This window comes from Phoenix dactylifera, chromosome 9 (assembly GCF_009389715.1).
Source record: "Phoenix dactylifera cultivar Barhee BC4 chromosome 9, palm_55x_up_171113_PBpolish2nd_filt_p, whole genome shotgun sequence".
NCBI classification, from domain to species: Eukaryota; Viridiplantae; Streptophyta; class Magnoliopsida; order Arecales; family Arecaceae; genus Phoenix; species Phoenix dactylifera.
Window position 1 is genome coordinate 4152821 of NC_052400.1, and position 22437 is coordinate 4175257.

At 40.6% G+C, this 22437-nt stretch overlaps 1 protein-coding gene across 2 annotated transcripts; it reads right to left on the minus strand.

Annotated features, from left to right (window-relative positions):
• Positions 1–879: 879 nt before the first annotated feature.
• On the minus strand, positions 880–12077 carry LOC103705959 (probable glycosyltransferase At5g03795). Of its 2 annotated transcripts, none has more exons than XM_008789876.4 (2): positions 10835–12068; positions 880–1455 (listed from the first exon to the last, which is right to left on the minus strand). In XM_008789876.4, the coding sequence occupies exons 1-2, from the start codon at positions 11635–11637 to the stop codon at positions 972–974; spliced, it is 1287 nt and encodes a 428-aa protein (XP_008788098.2). In that variant the 5' UTR covers positions 11638–12068; the 3' UTR covers positions 880–971. The 2 variants fall into 2 exon arrangements, with proteins under 2 accessions (XP_008788098.2, XP_008788099.2); XM_008789877.4 differs by lacking the exon at positions 880–1455 and adding an exon at positions 1640–1999 and having other exon boundaries at positions 10835–12077.
• Between the last annotated feature and the right edge of the window lie 10360 nt (positions 12078–22437).

Genomic DNA, 22437 nt, shown 5'->3' on the forward strand with positions numbered 1-22437 from the left:
TTGTATTTTTAACCTCTAGCATAGATGATGCAGGAGGAACAAAATAAAAATGAAGGTTGCATCATTCTCTTCAAGCAAAATAAAAAAAATCAGTTTATGTTTTTTCATGCACAAAAAATGTGCTCATTGCGGTTCTTTTTTTGAAAAAAAGGAGCAATTTTTGTATCTATATACCATCTATATGTAGATATAATAGCAGTTTTTTTTTGAAATGATCATCTCATACAAATTTATCATTATTTTATACATCATCCAATGTTCAATATAATGCTTATCTCTACCTACATACTCTTCTTTTTTTTTAGCTCCAGAAAGGATGAAATAGGAAAAGCAAAATAGAAATGAAGATTCCAACACTCTCCTCAAACCAAGGTCAAAAAGGAATAAAGTTTTTTTGTATAGGAAAAAAATTTAACTGTGATTGTATTTTTGTGAGGAAAAAATAACTTCAATACAACTAGATAACTCTTGCTTCTCACCATATTTGTTAATTTTCTCTATCATATAATTAAATCTCCCTACAGAGCGCGAGTTACTTGCTAGCATTAATCTAAGAGCCTGTTCAGAAAATTTAGTAAGATTGACCTATATTTTCTATTGGATTTGTGGATGGGGCAGCCCATTTGGATATGATCCATATCAATCCAACCCCAAACCTAAATCCTGTGAGAGGAAGAAAAATCCTTCCGTGGATCCTCTTTTTTTTTTTCCCATAGAGCAAGAGGCACACGAGCTAGGATTTAAGCTAGATCACAGATGAGCCCTTAGACGGCTGCGGATTGGGCAAGCTAACAGGCTTGATGTTTAAAGGATATCCATGTAGGAATAGCCGAACAGGCTCTCAGTGATTTTTCATTCTAATAGAGCAAGTCCTGGAAGTGAATCAAGATTATAACTTCTTTTATGTCTATCTTGGAGCACATCCATATCAATCAAGTTCACAAGTTTAGACCATTAGAGCACAAGGAAATTCAAGAAGGCAGACATCTGCCTCTTCTCAGCCATAATTGATAAGCAATCATATGAAAGGAATCATAACCTATGGGAGTCATATGCCACCTGAAATGCTTCCTGACATGGAGAAGACTATGGTACATATTTAAATATGTTATTTTAGATATGCCTAATAGTATATGTTTCAGTAAAGCAATGTCTGAGTGGCTGATGATGATCGAGAACTTGCTCCAATCCAAGATGTTGACAAACGGGAGCTCATAGTGGTTTGAAATTATCACAGGAATGCAGCCATAGTGAATGGCATCAGAGAGCCTAGCAGTGTTGACCTCGTATCCCTTCACGTGGAGGCAGAATTTGCTCCTTCTAAAGCCTTCCTCGTACGGGAAGGGTGGTCTTCCAGAGAAGATGTCCATGGAGGTATCATTCTCCCACCTAGCAATCAGCTGTTGACGCACTCGGGAATTCTTCATGCGCCCAGCAAAGAAGACAAGTCTACTTCTGCAAATAAGCATAGACCATCATCTGTAATCAGTTATTTGCATAGAAGAATCAGTCAAGAAATTTGCTTAGAATCCACAAAGGAAATTAATTTACAAAGATATAATTTTTTCATATTTATGGCACCACAATTTCCAGCCGATTCTATCATCTCTGATATAACCTGATTGTCCTGATAAAAAGAAGTGATATCACAAGGGGATCATAAGTAATTATACAGTTAAATCATGTCCCATTTTGAAGTGATACATGGGCAGAAACAAATAAACCCTTGCAAAACATGTTCTTTTGCAAAAACTTATTTATCCAAGTCTCCCATCATCACCCTGTAATCCAGTTTATCAATTACATACTTTATTAAAAGGCGACATTAAGCAAAGGAATATGCCAATAGGCATTAGTTGCAAAGTTCCCATGCTTCATATGTTATGATTTGAACAGATGATCATTTGGGCTTGTTTTGAAACTTCTAATATGTAAGGATTGATACTTCGCCCCAAGTTTATATGCATAGATCAAAAAGGATGAGCTGGCTCAATGTAACCTGCACATGGGTCCACATTTTATGTGAGAGCAGCAATCATTAGATGAATTAAATGTTTGGAAACTTGCAAGCTTAACTTTATGTGCTGTTTAGAACTTGCAGGATGGTCACACAGCAGCATATAGCAGTCGCGCATTAGTGGAGGCAGGACCAGGCTTACATATATGGATCAATTTTATGCCAAACATTCAAGATGGTTTAACTATGTATTTGATAAGGCACCATCCAGTTCTATATAGTGGATTTTCAATATTGGTTGGGAAATGGCATGCTAACGTCAGATTTTAAATGATCCATGCATGGGTCGCATCCTCGCAAAGCAAACAGTAGTGGCTGACAAGTGAGGTGACTAGCCAACAAGTCCAAATTTCATTGAATGATGCATGTCCATGGACATTAGAAAAAGACTGAGCAAATGAGTTGAAAAGAATATTATGACTAATGTATCAAGTAAAAGAACAATTGCATGAATTCTCTTTTATAAATTACTAGCATGTAACCTCCGTGATGCACAAGGTACGTTTTTTTCTCTTTTTTACTATTCTTGAAATGCAAAATAGTAATGTAATAAATTATAATAAATAGAAGGCTTCAATAATCAAATTTCTATTGCATATTAAGCAATGAACTTTAATTATTCCATCATTATTACCGGCATTATAAATACCAACCCAGCATAATGCGCAAGGCATGGTTTCTTTCTCCTTTCCAATTGTTTTTGTAAGATACTATAATAATATAATTATAATAAATAAAAGTCTACACTAACCAAATTTCTATTGCACATTAATCAATCAATTTTCATGAAGGCCAAGATACTAATACCAGAATTATTAATATATATTGCATATTAGGCAATGAATTTTAATGATGGCCAAGCACATTAATATCAGCATTATTAATACTGGTGTCCACATGGTAAATGGAGAACTATGCATAAATTTCAGCGTCCGCCTCACTCGAAATGGTGTTTCATTCATAAAAGATACACAATAAACCTTGGGCCATTTTTGGAAAGGCTTCAAAATTATTTCATGCAATGTAGAAATTATTAAGATAAAAATATGGGAATATAATATCTTATTCACATCATAATATGTGATATATATAGAATACAAAGCAACATGCACCACGATTGATGGGAATATATATGATATGCCACCCCATAAGATTGATGAGCTATATATGTTATGTGGTCTCACAAGATTTCATGATTGATAAGGTGTATATGGTAATTGATCCCACAAATATTTATGTAATTGCGGAGATTGGATTACAAATATAGCATCTATTGCATTTAGTCATGATTTTTCCAATACTCCCTCTCAAGTTGGAGGGTCAATATCAAGAATGCCCAACTTGCCCTTTAAAAATTGAAATAGATTTGTACCCAAAGATTTGCTGAAGATGTTGGCCAATTGATGAGAGATGGAAATATGTGTAGGATAAAGTAATCCACTTTGTAATTTGTCCCAAACGACATGGCAGTTGATCTCGATATATTTCATGCATTAATGAAATATTGGCTTCGCATAATATGCAAAGAAGCTTTATTATCATAAAATAATGGAATAGGTGCTGAGTCGGGTATACCAACTTCATGAAACAAGCAGTTGAGCCAACTTCACTCGCATGCTTTAGCAGAAGATCTGGATACTGTGAATTGCTTCTGTCTTCCAAGAGATAGGGCTAGAACCAAGGAAGGCGCAATAGCCAGTGGTAGAAGGTGCCGAATCAAAGTTGTAATAGGCTCACTATTGTAAGGGATTCTTCACTGATAGTAAAATACCTTAGTTTGGAGAACCCTTCAAATATTGCAAGAGACAAATTGCAGCATCCATATGTGATTTTCAAGGTTGATGCACGAATTGACACAATATGTTGCTTGCATGAACTATGTTAGGCCTAGTAATAGTAGGATAAATCAAACAGTGTCGATAAGATGAAGGGTTTGGTTTAAAATCACCATCAATGTTAGTCAAATGAATGTGTTGGTCCATAAGAGCTTCGGATGTTTGAGCGCTAGTAAGATCAGCATCTTGAAGGAGATCAAGGGTATAGTTCTATTAGCTATGTATCCCTTTCTTGGATCTAGCAACCTCAACGCCATGGAACATGGATCATTGCCAGAAATGACAACGTCATCTACATATGAAAGGCCATTTTTATGTCAATAAAATAAAGAACCATCGGCCTTTGATTGTGTGAAACCAACATCTTGAAGAGCTCTAGAGAACTTAGAAAATTATTTGCGTAATGCTTGCTTGAGACCATAGAGAGATTTATCAAGGCAACAAATAACATTAACAATGTTAGTCAATGAATGTGTTGGTCCAAAAGAGTTTCAGATGTTTAAGCGCTAGTAAGATCAGCATCTTGAAGGAGATCAAGGGTATATTCTATTAGCTAAGATATGTATCCCTTTCTTACATCTAGCAACCACAATGCCATGGAACAGGAATCATTGTCAGTAACGACAATGTCATCTACATATGAAAAGCCACTTTTATGTCGATAAAATAAAGAACCGTCGGCCTTTGATTGTGCGAAACCAACATCGTGAAGAGCACTAGAGAATTTAGAAAATCAGTATCATAATGCTTGCTTGAGGCCATAGAGAGATTTATCAAGTCACAAATAACATTCTCCCCCCTTATTGCTATATCCAAATGGAAGGTTATACAGACTTTATCTAAAGTCACTAAGCAATAAAGCATTATGTACATCAAGTTGGTGTAACGACCAACCTTTGATGGGCACACAAACAGTCATAGGCTTTGCCACTAGAGCAAATGTCTCATAGTAATCGATGTTTTCAATTTGAGTGTAGTCCTTAGCTACGAGACGAAACTTGTGTGCTCATTGGACCTATCAGAATGTCCCTTGCTTTTGAAAACCCAATGACAACCAATGGGATTTTTCCAAGTGGGTAATGGAGTATCAAACAGTATCATTAGAGTGCTTTAATTTCGACATTCATAGCATCACACTGTTCTAGAATCTGCATCACCTTGGAAAGACTCTTAATCTCAACAATGGAAGAAATAATTAATTGTAAGAAATGATTAATAGAAAGGAGATAAACTATAATAAGATAAAACATTAGCAAGTGGAAAAGTATACATTTTGTAGTAGACAAGGTCCGCAATCTTGGTGCTAGGTATCGTACTAGTAGGTTATTGGTTCGGTATGGTATGGTCCGTACGATACGACATGCACCCCATACCTATAGCAGCTTCCGGCCCCAATTTTCTTGCTTTTTATAATGGTACCATCCAAAACTGAGCAATTTAGGTCATATAGTACATACCTTGGTTTTGAGTGATATTGGGTGGTTCTGCTCGATTCTGACTAGTATGGACCGGTTCAACCTTACTAATTACAATCGGTACAAGCCGGTATAGCAAACCTTGAGTAGAAGATGGTTAGGGCTAGCATCAGAAAAATGGCAATTACACAGCTAAGAAGTTAAATGGCAAATCCATTTTGAATAGCCAGTTGGTGGATGTGGTAGATTTGGTAGGCAAGTGTCATCACATGCCTCATAAGTAGATAGAGGTTGTGAAGAGGAACAAAAGTGGGTTCCACAAGAAAAGAAAAGGGTATAGATGGTTAAGAATTATTCTCAAAGGGACAATAGGTACTACCACTGTCAGCAAACGTAACGGTATGACAACAGCTATAGCAGATTTGGTAGATGTGGTATGCCTATGCAACGTAAGAACTTTCCTAGAGGGTGACATCCATACTTATGTAAACCTTTTGATATTCGAGATTGTAGATTTTATATGTTTTTTTACCATAAGGATAACCAATAAAAACCCCCCGATTTGGCATGATTATCAAAATTATGTTGGATGATAGCAAGGTTCGCCGTCTCGACACCGGACCCCATGTCTATGCCACACTAGCACAATGTTGGCACGGTACGGTACAGAATTTTTTTGGCATATCGAATGTTGGTACGCCATCCGTACCGGATACCAGTACCGAAATAGTATGGTAAGGTGCGCCCCATACCGCCCAGTTTTGGGCCAATACAGCATACCTTGAATGACAATATTACGCCAACATACAAGCATCCAAAAATATCGAGTAATCAATTGACACCAAAAGCTAAAGCTGATAGAAAAAGGGCCAACAACATATATCAGGCTTAACATCCCCCTCACATATGGTTTTTGACCATCCGTATGGAGAGACCACAATAATTGAAATGAGTCAAGGCTATACCTAGGATCAAGGTTTTAAGTTCCAACGGAATAGCGGGCGTCCCCTCCGTTTCCCATTCCTATGAGAAACAGGACAGGATGGAGTCAAAACTTCGAAACCCATCTACAAGGGGAGAGAATAAAGAGGAAAGAAATAAGAAAAAAGAAATATGAAGAAAAGAGAAAAGTGAGAGGAAAGAAGAAGAAGAAAAAGGAAAGAGAAGAAGCGAGAAGAAAAGAAAGAATGGAAGAAAAGAAGAAAGAAAGGAAAGAGAGAAGAAGGAAAAGGAAAAAGTAAGAAAGGAATGGATAAGGAAAGGACAGAAGAAGAAAAAGGAAAGAAAGGAGGGTAGAAGAAAAAGAAAGAAGGAAAGAAACAAAAGAAAGAAGAAGGGGAGAGAGCCGAAGTGTATCTACTAGAATGCTTGATCGGACAGTCGTCGAGATGGGTAGGACAATGGGGTGCCTTGTTCCATGGAGAAATCAGGACACCCCCATCTCACGGGATTTAAAACCTTGACCAAGAAAATTAAATATAATAAATAACTAGAATGGAGGGAATTTGAACTTGATCTCTACCTTGAGGAGATTGCACATTCAAATAACAATTATGAAGCTTGAGGGGAAACATGGTCCAAAATCTTTCTAAACCAAGCAATGGTTTCCTCCTCAATAAATTAGGTAGAACCAACTATATATATAAGATGTTTTCAATGTCCTAAACATTATCCTCATCCATGCCATATAGTTTTTCTTTCTCAAGATTAGGAAACAAAATCACATACATGCAAAAATCAGTTTTCTTGTTTTTTTTTTTGAAACAACAAACCTGACATACCCACATGTCTTCCACTTGGTAGTCCTCAGCCATCACAACAAAAATAATTGCAATACCGAATTATTATCTGAAGGAAAACAAGATAGCTGCCTACCTTATTTTCTAAATCCCGAGTTTTGGCTCAACTATAAGTTGTTCAATATGAATCACACGAACTGAGTTGTTGGTGAACCACTATCTTGTCAATGCAACATGTCCAAACGAGTCTAATTTGCAAACATATGGCTGGAGCTCTGTCTCCACCCTCAAATCCTGAGCTCGAGATGTTGAAGAGCTATGTGCCATAGAAATGAGCATGGTAAAAGTAGAGGGAGAGGGAGAAAGCGAGGAAGTGAATGATTACTTCTCCAGGACTTCTCTAAATTCATATAACAATTACTCATAATTAAGCAGACTCCAAAAATTCCTCTCTTTCCCAAAACACAAATGCAAGAGGTTTTATTCTCATCTACAAGAGTAATCTCAAAGTTATTCTACATCCCTAATGATGTATGGAACTCTCTAGTATTCATCCTTATCCCTCTATCAATTTTAATCAATCAAAATTACCCCTCAGATGGAGATGAACTAAAATGCTCCAATATGGCTGCATAATTCCAACATCTCCCACAAGCATAAGAGGGGCATTTCTATTTATCATGCTTTAATACAATCTGTTTCAAGAATGAGGCACGAGACCTCCAAGGATTTTCTCATTAAACCATAAAAGAAATACCATATCGATCTCCCATCTCACTGGTCATGGCCTATCCTAGATCTTATACCTACCACAAATTTCTTGATAACACCAACTAAAGTTGTTCTAATCCCAATTACAAACCCAAGAGTACACTTTAACCCATACAACATCAATTACAAATGAAAAAAAAAAAGCAAGAACTAAAAAATCGCTCAAGTAGGTCTATATAATGACACTATAGTTTGATGGCAAGAAAATCCTCTTTATCATATTGTACAAGATGGAATATATTAAGATACTTTTCCAGAAAATATCTAACCTAACCAAATTATTTGTAGCTTTGAGATCAAAGTCTACAAAACCAACCCAAATCGGGTTGTTTGGGCACACCATACCTAACCAGCTCAAAATTGAGAATATTTGGGCCTTTGAAATCATATGGAGCACAAAACCAACTATATCGTCCAAACCAAGTCGAACTGTAGTTTCGCCCGATTTTTGGTTGGTATTAATCCAGTTTGGCTTGGCTAAACCAATCACTTCATAGCATGGTATGCTGTACCATACCAAATTGAACGGTATCGGACGTATCGTATCGTACCGGTACCGGTGGCGTACCACGTACTGTACCGTACTGACACTATGCTAGTGTGGCACTGGTACCGGATCCAGTACTGATACGGCGAACATTGCTTCATAGTAAAATCTCCATGACCCCCTCACCTCTTGATCTGAGATATCTTCTCTCCTCAACACTTGCCTCTCTCTTATCTCCCATGACCGCAACCTTCTATCATTCTCGACCAATGTCACACTATTATCCGCCCAAACAATTGCGCTTCTCATCTACCCACTCCTCAACCTCGAGGCCTTGACATCTTCCACTCCAAACTCTCAAAAACCCTAAAAGGGTAAACACTTTTCAGCACTGCCTGCTAGCCTCCTCAACCCCGATGCCACAACTTCCTCAAGCGATGATGTCTTGGGGTTTGGATCTAGACTTCGTCCTCTGCTCGGCAATGATGGGATCAAAGAAGGCTAGGATTCATTCCTTCTTCCTTCTTCTCTGACAATCCTCCCAAGGACCTTGGTCATCACCATCCTCAACACCCTCAGGTCACCTTTTTGTCCCCTCCTCATTTAACTCTTTGCCAACCCCCTCCACTGCTGCCAACAAGGATCTCTAAAAACCAGCAGCATACATTCTTGCATGTCGTATCAGTATGGAACCGTGCCATACCATATTGGACCGGTAGCTACCTGGTTTTGGGTCCCAATAGTGATTTCGAATACCAAGTTTGATATCATATACTGAAGTAACATCACCATACATTATATTTTAATCACAACAATAAGTACGAGGAGTACATGGGTCACTTGTAGCATCTCCTATCAGTCGCACGATGATTATCAAGGGATCTATTGTCATTCGAAGATAGTAAGTCTCATAAGACACCGTATCCAACATGTTGTGAAGACAAGGATTTTCAACCTAAAGGTCAGGGTTCCCACTTCACACAGTTTATCTTATTCTCTAACTTAGCCATCCTTGATGTCTTTGACTCCACAAAACATTACGAGCCAGCATCCATCTCACTACTAAATCTTTTTCATTTCTCAAAATAACAATGGCATTTCTTTTAAATGAGTGTCTCATTCTCCTATGTCCCCAATGTTGAGAGTAGTTTGATGCTGTGAGAGTAGCAAACCATGCCTACTGATCATTTATCATGATCATACAAACATTCACAATTAAGTAATTGAAGCAATTGTATAGGGTCCTTATACCTAGTATTAAAAACCAAAAGAGAGAAATCTATATTTAATAAAATGAGGTGTTATTATGTCTTTTAACCACATTATTGGATTGGGTTGAGAAATTGTTGCATGGAAATGGCCATGAGAATTGGACAGGATGCACATTCAAGAGCCTGAATTGACAAGAGGAGCAAAGAAGTTCCCAACATTTGCAGGACAAAATATAATTTTAACTAAATTATATATATTTATATATTAAAATCATTTGTTTAACATTAAAAAGATTTTATTATCCTAACTTCCAAACTAGCTTAAAGGATATAAGAAAAATAACATTTTGCAAAATTTCCATACCTACATCCTTGACCAATTTCTGAAAAGAACACTCTTTTACAATGTCAAAGAGGAGGCTCAAACTCATTATTGGAAGAGCCCAACTACAACCAAAGAACTTTGCAAGTGTCCAAGTGTCTGACACGTATCTGATACACATACATATCCAACACAGATCTTTGTAGTTGGATGCGAGTGTCCCGGTAACACATTGTTGAACAGAGCATTTGTAATGCCTCCTTATGCCATTCTCCTCACAAAAGGATTTGAAAATGTTTGAGATGCATTCACCATCCCAATCAATTTGGAGTTGTTTAATTCTCGCACCACGTTGGTTTTCTACCTCAATTTCATATTTTTCTAAAACGATCTAATACTTTAGATTTATGAACAATAATGTAAATAAAATAAAAATGGGAGGCAACATCAATAAAAGTCACAAAAATAATAACACCCATTTCTAGCCTTCATATTTAATGGACCACAAACATCTAAACGGACTATGTCTAAATGTCCACTTGAAAGTTGCATGATTTACTAGTGAAGCGAGATTCACAATAAGGTAATTCGACATGTCTGAGGCTATGCATGTAGCCATCTTTCACCAACATAGCAATTTTATTTTTCTTTGTATAGCCAAGCCTAGCATACCATAATAACCCATTGCAAATTAATTTCACCATCCTCCAGAAAGCTCAGCTCCTTTGTTTCTTATTTACATTCTCATTTTTCATTGCTCCCGAACTGCTTATCTAATTTTCTTCACAATCGAAGCACCGCTATTATTGGTCCAAGGGATTTGCTTGTCACATCAATCAAGAAATGTCTTCTAGATGCTAATTGTGAAATACCAATCAAGCAACAGAGCAGCTAATTAAGAAGTACCAATCAAGCAATAGAGCAGCTAATTGTGAAGTACCAATCAAGCAATATAAACATCAGCGAGACCAGCTAATGCAGAAGCACGTAAAAATAGGAAAGCAGCCAGCAGAAGTTTAGAATTCTCCAGAACTCACCTTGCATTTGGAGGATTGGGTACTTCCTCTAGCGGACGAGGCCAGACCTGCGGCAGCCCGACATCTTTATGGGCAGTGTACAACCTCTGAAAGTAGCTCGACGAGCACGCCACCTGAATAGCATTATTCCGGAGCTCAGCATGCTTCAAGGCAGCATCTCGCCCGACCGAGTGACAGCAAACATAGAAGTGATTGGATCCCTCTGAAGCATTCCAAAACTCATACTCCCGGCTAATCCTTGTTGTATACTGAGCGATGAAGTCTGCGATCGACACCTCGGAGCGCACGCGAGGATCGTTCCTGAGGGCATTGATGGAGAAGGGCAAGAAGAAGAAGCTGGTCTTCACAGGGTCGGATGTCAGGAATCGGCTGCGGAGGAGGCTGATCTTGAACATGTGCTCGCTGAAGTAGTTGCCAAGCTTCGGGTGGAGAGGGTCGGGGTGGGGAAGGAAGACATTGGCGAAGGGGGAGGACGAGTTGAGAGCATCGGGATAGACGAAGATTTTGAGATTCTGGAGCATGTTGTCGAAATCGGAGGCGAAGAGATCCCAGTCGTGGTAGGGGGCGGCAATCCGAGCTGGCTTTGAAGCAGTCGTGGTGTTCCGCTTCTCGGGTGCTTCGGTTGAAGGGGGAAGGAGAGTGGAAGCTGCTGCTGTGGCTGTAAGGGTGCGGTGTGGGCGTGGAACGTGGTCTAGCCGTGGGGAACGGGAGAACGCCAGCCATGAGACGGCTATAGATCCTACCAGAGCGAGAAGCAGAAGCCATGGCAACGACGGTCTTGGCCGCTTTTTTCGACTCATCATGAAGGCAACTAGTGAAGAGTAGCGGAGCGAAGAGGTTGCCTTTGCTCACTTTCGTTTAATCGCCTTTCGTTAGGACAGAAGTCTTCGGCTGAGAGCGTTTGATCCTGGTGGGTGCATTAATATTCGTGCCGTTCTTTGAAAGCTTCTATCGAACATCTTGTGTGTGGTCGATAGCGGCTGCTTCCACGCCATCGGTTGCCGGAATCCTGCTTTCTCTGATCATGGCACCCAATACCAGTCAAGTGGGGGATTCGTCCGCGTTGGGTGGTGGCTGAACAGAGCCCTGGAAGCATGCTCTTCAGGGTAGTCGGCAACCTCTGGGCTTATTTTGTATATTGAGAGTTACCGGAAGATTTCTTCTTTTAACTTCTTGCAAGCATTTTAGCACACTCCAAGCAACCGAACTTTTTACTCAACTTTTTTGTACCATCAAAATCAAATATTTTAGATCAACAATAACATGTTAATGTGATCATTTATTTTCCTTAAAAGTTCACAAGTTATATATAAAATTAAATAGGATTACAAATAGAATGAAATATTTGGATATTGATAGGATAGTTGCCTATCAATATCCATATCTATTTTTCTTTAATGAATATAGATATGGGTATGGATATTAGTCGAATGCTCAAATTTCTATCCATATCCGAATAGATTTGAATATAAAAATAGATCTAAATGGATATTATCCGTTCCACTTTCATCCTTAGCTACCTCGGTGCATATGTCAACAACCCATAAAACTAAGCTAACACTAGTCGAGAGCAGCCTGCTTTTAAATTGCAGATTGACAATCGGCTGACCATGGAAGTCATTAGCACAATCTCGGGTGGACCAGCAGCAAGCAGGACCAGCTCATCCATATGAAAAACATATGCTCAGGTTGCCCAGACTCGAAAGCCCAATGCCGAAGAGGCAAAAGACAGATGAGACTATCTCCTTCTCAAATGCCGATGCAAAGGGTATCCAGATGCCTCATGACGATGCTATTGTAGTTTCTCTTACCATAGCAAATTTTGATATAAAAAAAAAATTAGTTGATAATCAAACTCAACAAGGTCTTCTTTTATGAGGCTTTCCACAAAATAAATTTGCCAGCTGATCAGTTGAGGAATATCATCTCTCCTTTGGTCAGGTTTTTTGGATACCCGATTCTGGTAGAAGGCATTGTCACCCTTCTGATTACTATGGACAGACCCAAAGCAAACCATAATAATGCTTGACTTTTGGTCGTTAAAGTTTCCTCGGTTTAAAATGCAATCTTGGGACAGCTAGGGATTGAATACCCTACATGCTATAGTCTCCACCTATCACCTATTGATGAAGTTCTTGACAAGCAACGGTGTAGGATAAGTCCAAGGCTATCAAGTGCTAGCTCGATAGTGCTACGTCGCCATACTCTAAGGAAAGAAGCCGATGGAGATGCTACCCAATGAAGCCTATGATGCACGGGACGAGCAGAGGCAACAATTGGGGAACTAGCTAAAAAACTACTTTCAGTTCCTTTTAATGAAGCAGATCTGAGCAAGATGGTAAAAGTTAGTGCTCATCTTGATGATGCTGCTAGGGCCCGACTTGTAGGTTTCTATAGGGCCAATGCTGACATCTTCACCTGATCAGCCTCCAACATGTCGGGTATAAGCGCCGATGTTATCGTCCATAAGTTGAGCATAGACCCAACATTCCAACCTGTCTTGTAGAAGAAGAGAAGCTTCACTCTAGAAAGACAACAAGCCATCGACGAATAGATAGATAAGCTCCTCAACACAAGCTTTATCCATAAGGTTGACTAACCCAACTTGTTGACCAATGTTGTTTTGGTAAAGAAGGCAAATGAGAAGTGATGAGTGTGTATCCACTTCGCCGATCTCAACAAAGCCTATCCTAGGGAAAACTTTCCATTGCTAAGGATCGACCAACTTGTTGATGCCACAATGGAGCATCAGATGCTGAGCTTTATGGATGCATTTTGGGCTACAACTAGATCTATGTGGCGCCCGAGGATAGAGAGAAGACCTCCTTCATCACCAACAAAGAGCTTTACTATTATAAAATCAAGCCCTTTAGTCTGAAGAATGCGGAGGCCACCTACTAACACCTTGTCAACAAAATCTTTAAGGACCAAATTGGCTACAATATAGGGGTCAACATTGATGATATGTTGGTTAAAAGCCAACAAGCTAAGCATCATGTAGCCGACATTTAGGGAGACCTTTCGAACCTTGAGCAAATGCTACATGAAGCTCAATCTAAGTAAGTGTGCCTTCGGGTTTCCTTGAAAAATTTTCTCAGATTCCTAGTGACTAAGCATGGGTTGAAACCAATCACGAGAATATCATGTTGTGCTGGAAATGACCCTCCCAAAAATGAAGAAGGAGGATCCGCGCTTGGTGGGTTGCATCACAGCGCTGAGCAGATTTGTGGTAAAATCGGTGGAAAAATATCTACCCTTCTCCAAAGCACTAAAACAACCAAAAATTTCTTCTTGTCTAAATAGTGTCAAACCATCTTTGATTAGCTACAACATTACCTCAGTTCAACGCCACTCCTCTCCAAGCGGAGCCTAGGAGAGATATTGTACCTCTACTTAGTTGTTTCTTTCTTAGCCTTAAGCTCGATCCTCATCTCGAGAAGACGATGAAATCTAGAAGCCGATCTACTACACAAGTCAAATTCTTAGGGACTTAAAGACAAGTATCCTAAGCTCAAAAAGGTAGCCTATGCTCTCATCACCTCATCCAGATGACTTCGGCCTTACTTCGAAGCCCATTTTATTACCGTGTTAACAGACCAACCATTGAAGCAAGTCTTGTAGAAGCTAGATACATCGAGGAGGCTAACTAAATGAGCGGTAGAGCTCAAAGAGTTCGACATCCATTATCAACCCTGACCTTCTATCAAAGCTCAAGAGTTGGCAAACTTCATCATAGAGTGTACAATCCCCAATGATGTGGAGGTCGACACGTTATTGGAGGAGCTCGAGCTAGAAGATTTCTGGACACTCCATGTTGATAGATCCTCCAACCCAAACAAAAGTGGAGCCAGACTGATCCTTACCAACCCAAAAGGAGTCATTGCAGTACCTCCAAAAGATCAAGGATCTTTCCTCGACCTTCAAGGAGTTCAAAGTTTTTGCAGATGCCAAGGTCAAAAAATGCCAAAGAAGACCTATTATCGAAACTCGACATCTCGAATTGTCCTCATTTATAGAAGGCAATATGTCTCGGAGTTCTCGTCCAACCAAGCATAGAGGAGGAACCAGCCCCGAGAATGCAAACTAATTTGTAACCAAACTGGATCAACCCACTCATGGACTATCTTCAAGATGGGAAACTTACAAAAGACAGGAAGAAGGCTCGGAGGCTAAAGAACCAATCTACCTGCTATGTCTTACTGGAGGTAAAGCTCTACGAGAGGTCATTCGCCTTATCTCTCCTCTGATGTCTCAAACCTTTCAAAGCCGAATATGCATTTTGCGAAGTCCACGAAGGAATGTGCTGGAACCATCTACGGGGCAGGGCCCTAGCTTATAAGGTCCTACGACAGGGCTACTACTAGTTTAGCATTCAAAGGGATGTTGTTGATTTTGTGAGGAAGTGTGACCAATGCCAAAGGCACAAGAATATCTAGCGGCAACTGGCAATTCTACTCATATCGATCAGTACTTCTTGGCCTTTTGCCCAATCGAGAATGGATATCCTCAAGCTGTTTCCCTCATGCAACTAGGCAGAGAGAATTCCTGATGGTCGCCATCCACTACATCACTAAGTAGGCCGCAGGCAAGCCCCTAGCCCGAATCACCAAGAAAAATGCCCAAGAATTTGTGTGGAGGTTTATTATATGTCGCTTCAAACTTCCTTGATCCATTATTATCAATAATGGAAAGCAATTTGACAATGTCCCATTTAGAGGATTTTGCACCGACTATATATAGAGCATCGGCTCACCACAGTAGAGCACCCTCAGGCAAATGAAGAGGCTGAAGTGATTAACAGAACAATCTTGCAAGGCCTGAAGATGCAGTTGGTAGAGCAAAGAGACTCTAAGTGGCTGAGCTCCATAGTATTCTTTGGGCCTACCAAACCATCTCAAACCCAAATAGGAGAAACGCCTTTTTGTCTCACCTTCCATGTCGAAGTGGTAATTCCCATGGAGATCAGTCTACCCTCACATCGGGTGGACTCCCTTAACATATAGAGGAATCTAAAAGCTCTCCAAGCCAACCTTGACCTCCTTAAAGAGACAAAGGAATGAGCTTCGATTCATATGGTCATGTACGAATGACGAGTAGCTCGATATTACAACTCTCGAGTGAAAGTCAATTTTTTTCTATTTGAAGAGCTAGTACTCATGAGAATCGAAGTGACTCAACCAGCCATATGAGGAAAGCTCATGTTGAATTGGAAAGGACCATATAGGGTATCCAAGGTTGTATGCCCTGAAACCTACCACTAGGAGCATCTAGACAGAACACCCATATCTCGGACATGGAATTTCATCAACCTTTGCATTTATTATCAGTAAGGTGTACCAATACATTTTGTAATCTTGGTTTATCAATGAAACTCCTCTTTTAGCAAGAAACTATCTTAAGTATTTCAATTGGACGCTAAGCATGAGGTCGGGTGCATCCTTATGTGACCACCAACGAAGATGCCCTCAAGTGTTGTAGATCGGACAAGCTATCTTACAGCCCTAACCTATAAACCTTCATGGCTAGAAAGTTTCTGGAAGAGCTTTTGTAGGGGCCTACACTTAGACAAGTTATTTAACAGCCCTGGCCAATAAGTGTTGCACTAGGAAGTTCCCAAGGGAGCATCTAGAGAGGCCTACACCTCCATTCATCGGATGAGCTATTTAACAAACTTGACCTATGAGCCTTCATGGCTAGAAAGTTTCTAGGAGGAGCTTCTGCGGGGTCCTATACATTCGTTCGTCAAATAAGCTAGTTAACAACCCTAACCTATGGGCCTTCATGACTAGAAAGTTACTGAGGAAGCTTCTGCGGGGCCTACATCTCCATTTGTCAGACGAGTTATTTAATAGCCCCAACCTATGAGCCTTTACAGTTAGAAAATTCTAGAAGAGCTTCTGTAGGGGCCTACACCATTGTCTCACTAGCCTCCATGGGTTGGGACTGCCCAAGTGGAGGCATTAGTTCTCAAGCCAAGCATTTGACCAGTTAACCGATTCTCATCAAAATGATAGCGGCCTAGATAAAAATGCCAATTGATGTCTTCGATAGCTCATCAAATGGGAGGCAACAACAACTAGAGGGCAAGGTCCCGAAGATAGCCTCCCGATAGCAATTGAACAAAATTGAGACCAATGTTTACTAAAGGCACCTCATGGAGCAGCTCGGCAAAGTGGGGGCCATTTGGCGAAGGATATTGATCAACTCCTACTCCTCATCCCATGAGATAGAGAAAAGGCTCAATGCCTTCTTCTGCGGTGTCTTCCACTATATTGAAAAAGCGACCGTGAAAGTTATCCAAGAAGTAGAACGGTGGGGAGGGGGAAAAGGGGGGACTATAATAGAAGCCCCTCCGGAGGTAGCCTTTTCGATGAACCGGATTAACAAATAATGATCATTCTTAGGTTGAACCCTGATTCTTTTCGAATCTGGCAGTGCTGGTTCGAGTCCAGCTCATTATAAGGCAGAAGAAATAGTTGTAAAGTGCCATTCTTTCCCCAACGTGGTCTGGGCCTTTCTGAGTGAGAAAAGTTTCTTTCTCTCTCTTGGTCTAGGTGCTTCTCTACATTGTCTATCTTCTTCTGAGTCAAATTTTAGTTTGGATGCAGATGATACTGAGACATCGCCTGATGCTGAAGGATCAGGATATTTTGTTTCAAGAGAACTTGGATCCTTTGGTTCGAAAAAAGCTGCTTCACGCTCTTGCCTCGGTTGCTTCGCAAGCTTGCTTGTCAGCTTGCTTTGCTCTAAGTTGACCTCTTACCTTGAAAAGGAAAAAAAAGCTCGACCTATTCTGACTTTTGAAAGGATATTAAACCCATGCCTTACGGGACCTCCGTGGATTTGTTTTACTAAATATTGTCTATGCCTACTTTCTTGTATTTGAGAAAGAAAAGTCCAGTACTTTCTTTCATTGTCTATCTCGCCTAAGGCAGACTCGTGACAAAGGAAGGTTCGATAGAGAGCCATCGAATATCCGGCACTGGACTAAACTCTTTTTTTTCTTTACTTTAAATGCGGGCAGGGTGGGCAGAGGGTTCGAGAATAGGGTAGGGTCCTGTCCTAAAGATTAAGATAAAAAAAGGGGCGGGTCCCTTTATGCATGCATCTCCGTACAAGTGGAGGCCGGAAAGATCAAACCAATTGAACCGCTCACATCACAGTAGTCGTAGTTGCGTAAAGGCCGTCGGTCGAGGGGCGACCATAACATAAGGCAATGAACCAAAAAAGACCTGGTTCCACACACATGAGACACGAAGAAGGTATGGGACGACCAGTTCACCACGGAAAGCGAATTCGACCCTATAATCGTCTTCTTTGTTGGAAAAATGGGCAGTGGAAAGGGATGCTAGTCGGCTCGGCAAAGTTGTAGGCCCCAATAGATTAGATCAAAAGTGATTCCTCACCTCTCCTATCAGGGGCCAAGTCGGACGCTCGAGTATAGATTCCCTATGCTCATGTGAACGGCTAGCCTATAGATCTAAAAGGATCCATCCATAGGCCTGATCGGAAAGTTTGTCCACGAAAAAAAAAGTCGTTTATGAGGACGGTGCTAGACGACTCTGCGATTCTACCCTACCTTTTTCCTAGGATTGGATGCCTATTGACGAAGCTCAGGATTGGATTGCTTTTTTTGATGATAGAAAAAAATTTCCCATTCCATAAGGTCATTCGAGATAAAAAACTTGGAGAAGGACGAGTGAAAAACTGAAGTATGTTAAGGCTTCTTTATCTCTATCTGTTCCAGTAGCAGCAGCAGAAAGAAAATTCGGGCGGTAAGCAAAAAGGGGGCTCCCTTGCCTTGGAAAGGAATCCATCGAAGTTACAAAGAAAAACTGGCCCTTCCAACCATGAATAGAGGAAGAATCAGACGGGAGCATATTGTAACCCTTCCTGTAGAAAAGGTATCACCACCCATTATTTTGAGGATGTGCCTTCATCTGGAAGAAGGCTCAAAACAACTCCACTGTTGGGACAACCCTGTCGAGTTTAAAAAAGCAGGAAAAATCAACTATGATCCTCCATGCGTTGGGGATACGCTGGGTTGAAAAAAGATGATACTATGCTAGCAGATCAACAGTAATCAAAGGAATAGGGAAACTCAACCCTGCCCTCAAAGACTTCTCACAAAGGGTGATTTGATTCTCCCGCAGTGACATCACTCAGTCAAAAGGACCAAGGAACTCCAAGAAGATGTTTTGAGGGATAACAGGGGCAGCCCAATACATCTGGGGGCCTAAGGCGAATTCAATAAATGAGGCCTCTTTTTTTTAAATAATAATTTTTTTTAATAAATATAAAATACCTAAAAAAATGTTATGGAAATAGATTGCTGTCAAGTACACTATTTCAACAAAGATGCATGAATCTAATAAAGGTAGACAAAAAGGCCCATAAAACTGTTCTTGGCAATACTGTTTATCCTGTGAAGCAAGAGCAGAATAGGAAAAGGTCATCCCATGGCGCTTCACGGTCAAAGAATTTGTCCAGAAAGGAACCTCTCTGTAAGAGAAAGTAGGGTCATTATGAAAAATTCACTCTATCTAATTAGTAAAAGTCCCATCCCACCATCTCCCCTTCAAGTGAGTACCCAAGCAGCCACTGCAACATCACGGCACAGCAGCCATTCAACCCCCCCTCCCTCCTTCTCTTTCTCTACCCTCCTTTTCTTTTGCTAAGGACCATCTCCCCCTTCAAGTGAGCACCGAAGCTGCAACTGCAACATCACGGCACAGTAGCCATTCAACCCCCTCCCTCCTTTTCTCTCTCTACCACCCAAGAGGGGAGAAGAAACCGAGAGGAGAAAATTAAAAGAATCTCCACCCTCCAAAAAGTCCATCTCCAATCCCCCTATCTTTCTTCCTGATGGCCCAGCTGGATCAGGAGTAATGACTTGTGAGGGAAGGAAAACCAAGACGAAAACCAAAAAAGAGAAGGGATGAAAGATAAGAGTGGCTTCAGGCGTGTATCAAGCCAACCAAATCCCTCCTCTCTCTCTCTCTCTCTCCACCCAAAACATAACTACCGTCCCCAACTTCCCCAGTTGCCCCTCTGCAGGCCAGGAAACCCTCCACCTCCCTTCCATCAAGGGGGAAGACTCGTAGCCAGCTTCTGCTCCCGGAGGCCTTCCATTGGCCCGAGGCCTTAGGCGACCGCCTCAGTCGCCTAGGGCTCGGGCCGGCCCTGAGGGATAAAGAAGTCGGCCTGAATCCGATCAATGTTGGACTCTTTCGGAATATTTTTTTCAGTATGTGAACATGAGACAACCTTGGAGTAGCTTCCTCCCAAGGCCACGGAAGCTCTATCAAGTGAGTCCTAGCCTGCTCTCTCAACATCCATGGACCAATGCTCAATAGGATCATCCATTGGGGAAGAACAAAGGTAGAAAAATGAAATAAGAGAAGAGGAGACCCAAGACAAGCCGGGAACAAAGACAAGAAAAACCTACCAAAGATTCACTATAGTGAATGGACTCCAGTGGAAGGGCTAAACTCCAGTAGAAGGGCATAGAAGGAACAGATGCAGACCAAATCCTTGCATTCCCCTCTCTCTCTAAATCTCAAAGCACAAGAGGATAAGGTAGGGGGAACACGTCGGCCTTCTGCCTTATATAGAACCTCAGAAGTACTAGACAAAATCCTAGTAAAGTCCTCGCCACGTGTCGTCCGAACGTTCGCTTTCAAATGGTGACTCAAATCTCCATCAATCCCATAAACATCTAATCATTGCATCGATATTTGTGCCACAAATGATAATGCTTTGGGAGTTAGGAGTAGCCAAGCCCTTTATAAATGCAGTTTTCAAAAAAATTTTGTAGCAAAACCGAAGGGACAACCACAACGGCATAATAGTATCGCTTGGTTTGACCTCACAGGTCATCTCGGCTGGTTGGCCTCATCAAAAGGTCTCCTTCCATTGCTTAAGCCAACGAGTTGGCTTGGCCTAGGAAGTGGGGGGCAAATGATATGCCTCGGAACCAACTATAGCCGATGTGGAGGACCAGCGACTTAAACCCTTTCGTAAAGCATTTATTCAATCAACCAAGGCCTGCCATGAGGCCAACCTAGAAATGTGCGAAGTGTCTTTTGAATTTCAAAATCTTTCCCCAGCTAGCAACACCTCGGCCATGATCGTGAGCGGTTTTCCAAACCACACCTGTGAGATGTGCGGAGAGTGATGTGCGTGCAAAACAAATGTACATGATTCTCGGAATGTGCGATAGCTTGCTAAAGACGGCCGATCCACATGCCCGGATCCTCTGACTACGGGCGCCAACCCTCTTCTATACAATCCATCCCAACAGAACCCTCTAGATAGATGCTCTCGAGCTCTCACACACTATCGTATGGTCACTCTACCATTCTCAAACTCCACTCCTTAAAGAGTCTTTATGACTTAGGTATCAGAGAATTTCCCACCGGACACTCTTTAACAAGAGAATTTCTTCGTCTTTGCTGTTTTAAATTGAACCCGATGTTGGAGCGAAGACCCAAGACGATCTCAACTTTTCAGCATCATCTCTAATGAATCATCAATCTATATAGCCTGGTTGGTTGACTGCCGAGCCATCCAACAACCTCACTAGCTCGGCACCTCGATCATACTGATCTCAATGGTAACAATATTCACGTATCATCTATCCTAAAATATGACCATTTAAATCTGACATCTTTCTACTATGCTAATTTTATGTACATGGCCTAATTAAGTGAATATTTATGAGTTTTGAGTTCTTGGGGTGTATTCAATAAAGTGTCACGCATGCATATATGTATGTAAATACATCATCTAGTACATGTAAGCATAAATATGAACATAAATGTAAGTACACAGTAGCATATATGCTTGCATCTGTACTCCACATTTGTATTAAAGTACGCATACACAGTACATGCATTTGCTTGAATTACAAATTTTTGTGCATGCATGTACATGCACGTATGACTCGTGAATTTATTTTACATGTATAAACGTGTCCAGAATGATAGAAATGCTTTATTACATACACAGGCATGCAAGTGCATGCATATTTCGGCTTGGTACATCATTTTTATAATTCTCTTACAACGCATATTTAGACAAAAGGTCAATCTAACTACATATACTCGTAATCATTGTAATGTAGCAAGGAAGATTTTGCACCAAGTCAAATATAACTAGCTGGTCAGCAAACCAACCCCACCGGCGACTATGTTTCTGCATGCAACCTTTTTTAGCCTGAGAGCTGTCGTCCATATTTTCACATAAAATCGGATAAAGTTTTAAGCAATGTAAAACATAGACTCGTATTTCAATAGCGTTGGAAACTGTTGCTAATTTACAAGACAAATTCCGTTGCTATAGGCATTTGGAATATTTTAGTATTCATACGTCTTCACAATCTGAACGAGGCAGCTGAGAATTTGAAATAAGATTGAAGAAAGACTGTTTTATCCTGGTGTGAAGATTCGCTTGCAACATCACCTCATCAATAGTATCTAAGAATGTTAAAATGTTTGTCGCCGGGGATATAAACACTTCTAACACAACCTCATCAACGTCAACTCTGCCAGTTACACATCTAACAGAATAAATTGGAACGGAAGGCCTACAAAAACATAAGA